The following is a 12,706-nucleotide window of genomic DNA, read 5'->3' on the forward strand; positions in this document are numbered from 1 at the left end:
GGAGAAAGTGCATCTCTGTCTCTACCTCCCCTGTCATGCAGTGACCACATACACGCTCCTCTTTGGGTAGCCATGTCTTTTTATGTCCGCCGGTTTCTATTGCCAATTGGTGGTCAGTCAGCCTGTACCTGGTAAGGATCTGTCTCTGCTTCATATCTCTGACAGAGTAGAGATAATCCGCCAATTCATATTCTCTGTTTAGGGTCAGATAGGAATTTAGTCGGCTTTGGGATTTTGTTTCGTTTTTATAATGTTGTATAAATGAGTCCTTTGATTGGTTCATGATTTTGTTTATTGGAATTCTTTCTTTTGAAGCAGTGCTGGTGTCAGCTTGGTTGGTGAGGTCCAACACCAGCTGACTGAGAGGGATCGTTTCTGGGCTCAACACCAGCTGACTGAGAGGGATCGTTTCTGGGCTCAGCTTGGTTGGTGAGGTCCAACACCAGCTGACTGAGAGGGATCGTTCTGGGCTCAGCTTGGTTGGTGAGGTCCAACACCAGCTGACTGAGAGGGATCGTTTCTGGGCTCAGCTCTTGGGTTTGAAGTGCTTTAAATTACCACTGGAAAGCGGCCCAGTTCTGCCCGTCATGCATTAGTTGGTGTATTTCTCTGGACTTGTAGGATTTTCCGACAGAATTCTACATGTAGGGCTTCAATTGGATGTTTGTCCCACATTTTAAAGTCCAGTTTATTGAGTGGCCCCCAAACCTCACTTCTGTAAAGAGCTATTGGTAGGATTACACTGTCAAATATTTTGGTCCAAATTCTAATTGGGATGTTGATTTTGAATATTTAAATTTTTATTGCATACAATGCTCTGCGGGCTTTTTCTTTGAGTGCATTCACTACCATATTAAAGCTTCCCGATGCAGATATGGTCTGGCCAAGGTATGTGTAATTTTTAGTATGTTCAGTTATGGTGTTGTTCAGGGTGAATTTATATTTGTGTTTCTGACATCTGTTTTTTGGGGGGGAAATGTGATTTTCATTTATTTATTTTTACTGCCAGGGCCCAATTATGGCAATTTTGCTGTAGAATATTAATGTTCTGTTGAAGACCTTCTTTGGTTGGTGATAGAAGTACCAAGTCATCAGCATATAGCAGGTATTTCACCTCTGTGTCAAATAGTGTGAGTCCTGGCGCTGGAGAATGGTCCATGTCTGCTAATTCATTGATATATGTCACGGTCGTCGTAGTGAGGAGACCAAAGCGCAGCGTGGTGTGAATACATACTTTTAATGAATGACGGAAAAACACGAAGTACACTTAACAAACAAACAAAAGAACAAAACGAACGTGACCGCTATCGAAACTGAGTGCTAACATGCAACATCACATAGACAATAACCCACGAACCACAATACAAAACAGGCTACCTAAATATGGTTCCCAATCAGAGACAACGACAAACACCTGCCACTGATTGAGAACCATATCAGGCAAAAAAACATAGAAACAGACTAACTAGACATGCAACATAGAATGCCCACTCATATCACACCCTGACCAAACAAAACATAGAAACAAACAACTCAAATAATGGTCAGTGTAACAGTACCCCCCCTGGCTGACGGCTCTGGCAGCTCCTGGCTGGCTGACGGCTCTGGCAGCTCCCGGCTGGCTGACGGCTCTGGCAGCTCCTGGCTGGCTGGCTGACGGCTCTGGCAGCTCCTGGCTGGCTGACGGCTCTGGCAGCTCCTGGCTGACTGGCGGCTCTGGCGGCTCCTGGCTGACTGACAGACGGGAGACTCTGGCAGCTCAGGACAGACGGGAGACTCTGGCGGCTCAGGGCAGGTGGAAGGCTCTGGCAGCGCTGGACAGGCGGGAGCACCTGTAGGGATGAGACGGAGAGACAGCCTGGTGCGGGGGGCTGCCACCGGAGGGCTGGTGCGTGGAGGTGGCACTGGATAGACCGGACCGTGCAGGCGCACTGGAGCTCTTGAGCACCGAGCCTGCCCAACCTTACCTGGTTGAATGCTGCCGGTAGCCAGGCCAGTGCGGCGAGGTGGAATAGCCCGCACTGGGCTGTGCTGGCGAACCGGGGACACCATGCGTAAGGCTGGTGCCATGTACGCCGGCCCGAGGAGACGCACTGGAGACCAGATGCGTAGAGCCAGCTTCATGGCACCTGGCTCGATGCCCACTCTAGCCCGGCCGATACGAGGAGCTGGAATGTACCGTACCGGGCTATGCACACGCGCTGGGGAGATTGTGCGCTCCACCGCATAACGCGGTGCCTGCCTGGTCCCTCTCTTTCTCCGGTAAGCACGGGAAGTTGGCGCAGGTCTCCTACCTGGCTTCACCACACTCCCCGTGTGCCACCCCCCAATACATTTTTGGGGCTGCCTCTCGGGCTTCTAGCCACGCTGCCGTGCTGCCTCCTCATACCGGCGCCTCTCTGCTTTCGCTGCCTCCAGCTCTGCTTTTGGGCGGCGATATTCCCCTGGCTGTGCCCAGGGTCCTTCGCCGTCCAGAATCTCCTCCCAAGTCCATGAGTCCTGCGTTCTTTGCCGCTGCTGCTGCTGGCCGTTACCACGCTGCTTGGTCCATTGTTGGTGGGTTATTCTGTCACGATCGTCGTAGTGAGGAGACCAAAGCGCAGCGTGGTGTGAATACATACTTTTAATGAATGACAAAAAAACACGAAGTGCACTAAACAAACAAACAAAATAACAAAACGAACGTGACCGCTATCGAAACTGAGTGCTAACATGCAACATCACATAGACAATAACCCACGAACCACAATACAAAACAGGCTACCTAAATATGGTTCCCAATCAGAGACAACGACAAACACCTGCCACTGATTGAGAACCATATCAGGCAAAAAAACATAGAAACAGACTAACTAGACATGCAACATAGAATGCCCACTCATATCACACCCTGACCAAACAAAACATAGAAACAAACAACTCAAATAATGGTCAGTGTAACAGTACCCCCCCTGGCTGACGGCTCTGGCAGCTCCTGGCTGGCTGACGGCTCTGGCAGCTCCCGGCTGGCTGACGGCTCTGGCAGCTCCTGGCTGGCTGGCTGACGGCTCTGGCAGCTCCTGGCTGGCTGGCTGACGGCTCTGGCAGCTCCTGGCTGGCTGGCTGACGGCTCTGGCAGCTCCTGGCTGGCTGGCTGACGGCTCTGGCAGCTCCTGGCTGGCTGACGGCTCTGGCAGCTCCTGGCTGGCTGACGGCCTGGCAGCTCCTGGCTGCAAAATCACATAGACAATAACCCACGAACCACAATACAAAACAGGCTACCTAAATATGGTTCCCAATCAGAGACAATGACAAACACCTGCCACTGATTGAGAACCATATCAGGCCAAAACATAGAATGCCCACTCATATCACACCCTGACCAAACAAAACATAGAAACAAACAACTCAAATAATGGTCAGTGTGACAATATAAATGATTTGGACTCAAACTGCAGCCTTGTCTCACACCTCAACGTTGTGAAAGGAATTCTGTTTTTTGTTTTTTATTGCACACTTTTCTGTGTACTTACATTTTATTAAGTCATACACCTTACCACCAAGCCCACTTTGGAGAATTTTGTACAATAGTCCTTTGTGCCAATCAATAAAGCAAGCAAGCCTCTTTTTGTTGGTGGACGTGTTTGTTAATTAGTGTGTGTAAGGTGTATATATGGTCAGTAGTGTGATGGTTGGGAAGAAAGCCAATTTGACATTTACTCATTACATTTATTTTCTTGAAGAAAGGTTTGAATTATTGAATTCAATTCAAAATCTCTCTCTCTCAGTCCCTCTCTCTCTGTCCCTCTCTCTCTCTGTCCCTCTCTCTCTGTCCCTCTCTCTCTCTCTCTCTGTCCCTCTCTCTCTGTCCTCTCTCTCTCTCTGCCCCTCTCTGTCCCTCTCTCAAGCGCTTTCTCTCTCTCTCTCTCTCTCTCTGTCCCTCTCTCTCGCTGTCCCTCTCTCTCTGTCCCTCTCTCTCTCTCTGTCCCCCTCTCTCTGTCCCCTCTCTCTCTCTGCCCCTCTCTGTCCTCTCTCTCTCTGCCCCTCTCTGTCTCTCTCTCTCTCTCTCTCTCTCTCTCTCTCTCTCTCTCTCTCTCAGTCCCTCTCTCAAGCGCTTTCTCTCTCTCTCTGCCCCTCTCTGTCCCTCTCTGTCTCTCTCTCTCTCTCTATCTCAGTCCCTCGCTCAATGCTGATCCAGACTTTGGAATTCAATGTTGCCATGGTAACAATGTTGAGTGCACCCTCTCTACTCTCCCCCTTTCTCGCTCGTCTATTCAGACCAGATCTGTTATTTCTAGCTCTATATTCAGATGCACCATTTGTATTCTATTCTGTGTTATACTGGTATGAGAGTGGAATTGATAGGTTATAGTTTTCTGTTATTTGTGTTTTTAAACGTGACTTTATAACGTGACTTGTTAAAAGTCTGAACTTTCTGAATTGATCACTGTTTTTAGATAAACATGCCTCATAACTGCACAGCAGTAAACAACTAATGTTATCATTCTCCTTCTTCTTCTTGTCTTTCTTTGGCAGTAGCCCAACTATCATGTCCTCCTCCGTGACTGCTTCCTGTGAATAAGAGGACCAGAGCGAGAGCGTCCAATCACAATCAAGAGCCTCCACCAGCACATCTTTCCAGTGAGAGAGAGAGAAAGAGATAGAGGCCAAAAAGAGAGAGAGAGAAAACGAGTGCAGGAAGGAGAGGGGGAGAGAGTGAGAACAGTCGATGGATGCTGTCCGGATTGAGGGGACAGCGCATTCTTCATTAACGAGGAAAAGAAAGATTTCAAAATGGAGTCGAAGGATAGAAACTCGGCGGCAGGTAAGTCTTACCTCAGCTGATGTAAATGTACACCTTGGTAAACGCAATGGGGTCCCACTTTACATCAAGTGGCACTATAATCAATGTATTTACGTGGTTATTAGATAGGCAGGTACAGTGAGATTACATTGCAGGTACACATTGTTAATAGTACTTTGCACAATTTCAAAGATTTGCAAATGAAGTCACAATGGAGGTAAATGTGTCATCTAGAACAGCAGGTATGGCCTAGGGTGAGATGAAGCCAAATAAAATTAATCTGTTCAGATGTTATCGCAGGTGTAGCGAAATGCTTATGTCCCTAGCTCCAACAGTGCAGTAATACCTAACAATACGAAACAATACAGGCAAATACCATAAATATAAAGAAAGGAATGAAGAAATATGGGAATATTAGAACGAGCAATGTCAGAGTCCGGAATATAAATCTATATGTATATGATGGTGTGTATAGACATTATAGACACTATATGAATAGAAAAGGTGTGTACAGCAGTAGTTGTATAGGATGAGCCTTGACTAGAATACAGAATGTACGTATGAAGTGGGTAAAACAGTATGTAAACATGATTAACGTGACCAGTGTTCCATGACTCTGTACAAAGGGCAGCAGCCTCTAAGGTGCAGGGTAGAGTACCGGGTGGTAGCGGCCAGTAACGGTGACTAAGTTCAGGGCAGGGTGCTGGGCAGAGGCCTACGTAAGCATCATGTAAAGGCACAGGTTTTAGCACCACTTCATGTACAAGGGGACCAGAGGGGTATACTATGGTGGTGGTGGTGGAGGTAAGAAGAGGATAGGAACACTGATACTGTATAGGATTGATTGTATAAGCCTAAATGGTTGATTGGTTGTTTCATTGATTGATTGATTGAGTTGCGACAATGAAGATTTCATGTTGAGTCTTGCTTTGTTCCTGTATGTGCTGATGTTGCTGCTGTGTTCCTGCACTGTGATTATGTAGTGTGTGTGTGTGTGTGTGTGTGTGTGTGTGTGTGTGTGTGTGTGTGTGTGTGTGTGTGTGTGTGTGTGTGTGTGTGTGTGTGCGTGCGTGCGTGCGTGCGTGCGTCCTGTCTCATCGAGTGTGTTGTGTATTCTGCGCTAGCCCTGTCTATGCTGATTATGTGGGGGAGAGAGTGGTGTCATGGTCATGAATATGGAGCACATTGAGATTCTCAGAGTGCAATTTGTTGTGTTCACCATCAATTCCTTCCTGTTAAGACGAGTCAGCAGTGTCGTCCAACTCCCCTTCCAAGGACACCTCATATAACCACTTATACCCCTCCTCTCTCTCGCTCTCTCTTTATTTCTCTCTGCACCTCTCTCTTCCTCTCTCTCTGAATCTCTCTCTGCCTCTTTCTCTCTCTTGGCCTCTCTCTCTGCCTCTTTCTCTCTCTCTGCCTCTTTCTCTCTCGGCCTCTTTCTCTCTCTCTGCCTCTTTCTCTCTCTCTGCCTCCTTCTCTGCCTCTTTCTTTCTCTCTACCTCTCTCTCTGCCTCTTTCTCTCTCTCTCTCTGCATCTCTCTGCCTCTTTCTCTCTGCCTCTGTCTGCATCTATTTTTCCTGTCCATCCCTTTTTCATTCTCTCTCCTCCCTCTCCCTCAACTCCCCTTTCTCCCTTTTTTCTATCTCATCTGTTCCTCTCGTCTCTACTGCACTTCTTCTCCTTCTTCCTCCCTCCACCTTTCTCATCCCTTTTCTATTTCTCCCTTTTCTTCTTCCTTGTCCCTTCTCTACTTCTCCCCCCTCCCTCTATCTCTCTCTCTCTTGTCCCCCTCTGCCCTCCTCTCTAGGGATGGTTTGTGAGAAGGGGATCCAGATCCTCCTCACCACCGTGGGGGCCTTTGCAGCCTTCTGCCTGATGACGGTTTCTATAGGGACGGACTACTGGCTGTACTCCCGCGCCTCCATCTGCAACAGCACCCGCAACCACTCAGACGACCCCCACAACAAGGACAAGAAGGACCCCGGAGCCCTCACCCACTCTGGCCTCTGGAGGATCTGCTGCCTGGAAGGTAGGCTACTGAAACCCACAGATCTAAGACACCACCTTGGATCTGTGGGTGGAGTGGGAGAGGATGGATAGAGGGTAAACGGAGGCATGTGGGGATCTTGTATGTGTGTGTGTGTGTGTGTGTGTGTGTGTGTGTGTGTGTGTGTGTGTGTGTGTGTGTGTGTGTGTGTGTGTGTGTGTGTGTGTGTGTGTGTGTGTGTGTGTGTGTGTGTGTGTGTGTGCGCGCGCGTGATGTTGGAGGGGATGAGTTAGGACTGCTTCCATTTAAGCCTTTTATCTTAATGTCTTTTATAGATTTAAAGGTGCGCTATGGAGAAATCATTCCCCCATTTCCTGGTTGCTAAAATTCGAATAGTTCTCCTAATTTCAGTTTATGTGACAAAACAAGCAGATATAGTGTAGAGAATCATTGTACCATCTAAACCGCTGTGAAATATATTTCCATTACCCAAAAATATAGTATTTTCAGCTGTTTGAAGCTGGTGTACAAAACCGAAAGTAAAAGACGCAAAAATGAAACTTAAGAATGGAAAGCATAGAAATAGTTCATATAGAACAGATCTACCACTTCTTACTTTACTGACTTTATTGTCCCCATGGGGAAATGTTGTTGCAGTGTCATGTACACGTTTAAAGTGTCGTATAAACACAAAGAAAATTGACAATACAACTTTCATAACAGTTACATACCAATAAAAAGAGACTAGCCTGCTGGCCTTACTGGGTCGCTAGGAACATTAGTCCGAGCTATTAAGGAGGGATATCACACCTGGCACAAATTAGTGTCTAGTTCTGTTTTTCCTGCCGACGAGTGCCCTATACCTGTGCCCAGCGGGGAGTAGTACAAAGTCCGGGTACAGGGGGTGGTTTGATTTTAGACTTGCTTTCAATGAGAATGACAGATCTATAACTCACATTTCTATGTGAATTTGGTTGGGTCACCCAAAAAGTTACATACTGCAGTTAAGAGATTCAATACTATAAATACTATGTATAATATATTGAATGTAATAGTAATAGTTGGTAAAAGCTGGTAATAGTTGGTAATAGCTGGTCATAGTTGGTCATAGCTGGTGATAGCTGGCCATAGCTGGTCATAGCTGGTAATAGCTGGTAATAGTTGGTAATAGTTGGTAAAAGCTGGTAAAAGCTGGTAATAGCTGGTAATAGTTGGTAATAGTTGGTAAAAGCTGGTAAAAGCTGGTAATAATTGGTAATAGTTGGTAAAAGCTGGTAATAGCTGGTAATAGCTGGTAATAGTTGGTCATAGCTGGTAATAGCTGGTAATAGTTGGTAATAGTTGGTAAAATCTGGTAAAAGCTGGTAATAGCTGGTAATAGTTGGTAAAAGCTGGTAATAGCTGGTAATAGTTGGTAATAGTTGGTAAAAGCTGGTAAAAGCTGGTTATAGCTGGTAATAATTGGAAAAATGTGGTAATAGCTGGTAATAGTTGGTAATAGCTGGTAATAGGTGAAATTAGTTGGTAATACAGTGGGGCAAAAAAGTATTTAGTTAGCCACCAATTGTGCTCCCACTTAAAAAGATGAGAGAGGCCTGTAATTTTCATCACAGGTACACTTCAACTATGACAGACAAAATGAGAAGAAAAAAAATATTTGCAAATTATGGTGGAAAATAAGTATTTGGTCACCTACAAACAAGCAAGATTTCTGGCTCTCACAGACCTGTAACTTCTTCTTTAAGAGGCTCCTCTGTCCTCCACTCGTTACCTGTATTAATGGCACCTGTTTGAACTTGTTTTCAGTATAAAAGACACCTGTCCACAACCTCAAACAGTCACATTCCAAACTCCACTATGGCCAAGACCAAAGAGCTGTCAAAGAACACCAGAAACAAAATTGTAGACCTGCACCAGGCTGGGAAGACTGAATCTGCAATAGGTAAGCAGCTTGGTTTGAAGAAATCAACTGTGGGAGCAAGTATTAGGAAATGGAAGACATACAAGACCACTGATAATCTCCCTCGATCTGGGGCTCCACGCAAGATCTCAAAATGATCACAAGAACGGTGAGCAGAAATCCCAGAACCACACGGGGGGACCTAGTGAATGACCTGCAGAGAGCTGGGACCAAAGTAACAAAGCCTACCATCAGTAACGCACTACGCCGCCAGGGACTCAAATCCTGCAGTGCCAGACGTGTCCCCCTGCTTAAGCCAGTACATGTCCAGGCCTGTCTGAATTTTGCTAGAGAGCATTTGGATGATCCAGAAGAAGATTGGGAGAATGTCATATGGTCAGATGAAACCAAAATATAACTTTTTGGTAAAAACTCAACTCGTCGTGTTTGGAGGACAAAGAATGCTGAGTTGCATCCAAAGAACACCATACCTACTGTGAAGCATGGCTGGGTCTTTCACCATGACAATGATCCCTAACACACCGCCCGGGCAACGAAGGAGTGGCTTCGTAAGAAGCATTTCAAGGTCCTGGAGTGGCCTAGCCAGTCTCCAGATCTCAACCCCATAGAAAATCTTTGGAGGGAGTTGAAAGTCCATGTTGCCCAGCAACAGCCCCAAAACATCACTGCTCTAGAGGAGATCTGCATGGAGGAATGGGCCAAAATACCAGCAACAGTGTGTGAAAACCTTGTGACCTCTGTCATTGCCAACAAACGATATATAACAAAGTATTGAGATAAACTTTTGTTATTGACCAAATACTTATTTTCCACCATAATTTGCTAATAAATTCATTAAAAATCCTACAATGTGATTTTCTGGATTTTTTTTCTTCTAATTTTGTCTGTCATAAGTTGAAGTGTACCTATGATGAAAATGACAGGCCTCTCTCATCTTTTTAAGTGGGAGAACTTGCACAATTGGTGGCTGACTAAATACTTTTTTGCCCCACTGTAGCTGGTAATAGTTGGTAAATAGGTGGTAATAGCTGATAATAGTTGGTGATAGCTGGTATGATCAAAGTAAGGACTGTGGGCATTTTGGATCTGATGCAATTTCAGTGCAGACCTCATGTCTGTGTCCTAATGCACTACTAAAGGAATAAGGACTGAATGGAATGGAGGGTCCATTACAGGGAAGCTCAGAGTTGATGTTGTGCAGTTGTTTCGTGTCAGATGAGAGTGAATGGATGGTATGTTACCATATGTTTCAGTGGAATTATGTAGTCAGCAGTGCTGCCGTAAAGGTCATCACTCAGCAATGCACATGCTGAGTTTATGAGCTCCTTAGAAGATCTGGAACGTGGAAATGCTAGAAGAAGAAACTCTTTCCTAGACTTTCCCAGTGGACTGATGTTTCTGTTGAATGATTTCCAATGAGCATCAAATCAATTGTTATTGGTCACATACACGTGTTTAGCAGATGTTTATTGCGGTTGTAGTGAAATGCTTGTGCTTCTAGTTCTTACAATGCAGCAGTATCTAACAAGTAATATCTAATCATTTCACAACATATACCCAATACACACAAACCTAAGTAAAGGAATGGAATTTAGAATTTTTAAATATATGGACGAGCAATGTCAGAGTTAAGATACAGTATATACACTACATTAAGATACAGTAGAATAGTATAGAATACAGTATATATACTACTGTTTCAAAGTTTGGGGTAACTTAGAACTGCCTAGAAGGCCAGCATCCCGGAGTCGCCTCTTCACTGTTGATGTTGAGACTGGTGTTTTGCAGGTACTATTTAATGAAGCTGCCAGTTGAGGACTTGTGAGGCGTCTGTTTCTCAAACTAGACACTAATATACTTGTCCTCTTGCTCAGTCGTGCACCGGGGCCTCCCACTCCTCTTTCTATTCTGGTTAGAGCCAATTGGTGCTGTTCTGTGAAGGGAGTAGTACACAGCGTTGTACGAGATCTTCAGGTTCTTGGACATTTCTCGGATGGAATAGCCTTCATTTCTCAGAACAAGAATAGACTGACGAGTTTCAGAAGAAAGGTCTTTGTTTCTGGCCATTTTGAGCCTGTAATCGAACCTACAAATGCTGATGCTCCAGATACTTAACTAGTCTAAAGAAGGCCAGTTTTATTGCTTCTTTAATCAGAACAAAAGTTTTCAGCTGTGCTAACATAATTGCAAAAGGTTTTTCTAATGATCAATTAGCCTTTTAAAATGATAAACTTGGATCAGCTACCACAACGTGCCATTGGAACACAGGAGTGATGGTTGCTGATAATTGGCCTCTGTACACCTATGTAGATATTCCACAAGAAATCAGCCGTTTCCAGCTACAATAGTCATTTACAACATTAACAATGTCTACACTGTATTTCTGATCAATTTTATGTTATTTTAATGGACAAAAAAAAGGTTTTCTTTCAAAAACAAGGACATTTCTAAGTGGCCCTAAACGTTTGAACGTAGTGTATATATGAGATGAGAGAGATGTGGAAACATTATTAAAATGACATTATTAAAGTGACTAGTGATCCATTTAATAAAGTGGCCAATGATTTCAAGTCTGTAGGTAGGCGGCAGCCTCTCTGTGTTTGTAATGGCTATTTAACAGTCTGATGGCCTTGAGATAGAGGCTGTTGTTCAGTCTCTCGGTCCCAGCTTTGATGCACCTGTACTGACCTCGCCTTCTGGATGATAGCAAGGTGAACAGGCAGTGGCTCGGGTGGTTGTCGTCCTTGATGATCTTTTTGGCCTTGTGACATCGGGTGCTGTAGGTGTCCTGGAGGGCAGGTAGTTTGCGCCCGGTGATGCGTTGGGCATAAGAACAACAGCTTTAGAGTGGGTTCACATGAAGTTAAAGAGAAAAGGTCTGAACTGTGTCTGTGCAGAGAGCTAGTACAGTACAGGCACTTTATCTATGAATACTGGATGTTTGTGGAGATTGTAATTTCTACCCTTCAAATTAATTTGTCATAAGGATACCACTTCATCCCTGAACTAAGGATGACCCCAGTGGTGAAGTAGGTAGCAGGAGCTGATGGTCTAGATGTACAGTATACAGTGTTCCCCATTGTGTCAGCAGATCAGGAAGTTGAAATCACCTGAAAAGAACCCCTCTCATCTCACCCCATTCCTTCCATCACTGTATTTAATATATAACCTACCTTACACGCATCACCCACTAGCACTGTACTCACCAACCATTGTTGGAAACCTGATTCAACTAGATCCATCAAGCCTTTGTTAAGCTGAATCAGGTATATTACAGCTGGCCCTACAAACTCACTGCAGACCCTGTTGCCCAACCCTGCATCAGCCCAGCGATTTAGCTGACGGGATCTCTGACAATGACAGTAGCCATCACGCCATCTTCACTGCGGAACAAGCAGCTAATTTATAATACATTAAACTGCTGCTCTGACATACAGGCTTCAGAAGGGGGAAGACGGGACAGGGCTGGATAGGACAGAATAGGACAGTAGTTGAAGCTGAATGAATGGTGTTAGCTAGCTGCCGTATGTTTGTAGTCCCATCACTACTCCTCTATAAGGCATGCAGGGTAAATCCCATCCTTGGCCTGGTCATTGTGCAAAGCTCATTTATCCTCATCTCTAAGCTTCCTGATAACAAAACAGCCAATTAGAGATAAGCCCCAGCCCTCACAGCAATGCTGCAGTGCTCTCTCTCTCTCTCTCTCTCTCTCTCTCTCTCTCTCTCTCTCTCTCTCTCTCTCTCTCTCTGTCTCCCTCTCTCTCTCGCTCGCTCTCATGCTCTCTCTCGATCTCTCTCCCTTTCTCTGCTCTCTCTCTCTTTACTCTCACTCTGCCCTCTCTCCCTCCCTCCCCCCTCTCTCTCTCTGTTCTCTCTCTCTTCCCACTCTCTCCCTCTGTCGTCTCTGCCTCTCTCATACTCCCTCTACCTCTGTCTGCGATCTCTCCCTTTACGCTCTCTCTGCCCCCTGCTCTCTCTTTCTCTCTCTCTCTCTCTCTCTCTCTCTCTCTC

General features: G+C 45.4%; 1 protein-coding gene across 1 annotated transcript in view; it reads left to right on the plus strand.

Moving 5' to 3' along the window:
• Positions 1 to 12,706, plus strand: part of LOC115115903 (voltage-dependent calcium channel gamma-4 subunit-like) — a 42,522-nt gene that overhangs the window by 24,169 nt on the left and 5,647 nt on the right. Inside the window, exons 2-3 of the mRNA XM_065027108.1 lie at positions 4,516 to 4,804; positions 6,595 to 6,816. Coding sequence (XP_064883180.1) covers positions 4,774 to 4,804; positions 6,595 to 6,816 — 253 coding nt within the window. The 5' untranslated portion in view covers positions 4,516 to 4,773. The remainder of the gene's footprint in view (positions 1 to 4,515; positions 4,805 to 6,594; positions 6,817 to 12,706) is intronic.

This window comes from Oncorhynchus nerka, linkage group LG14 (genome assembly GCF_034236695.1).
Source record: "Oncorhynchus nerka isolate Pitt River linkage group LG14, Oner_Uvic_2.0, whole genome shotgun sequence".
In the NCBI taxonomy this organism is placed as follows: domain Eukaryota; kingdom Metazoa; phylum Chordata; class Actinopteri; order Salmoniformes; family Salmonidae; genus Oncorhynchus; species Oncorhynchus nerka.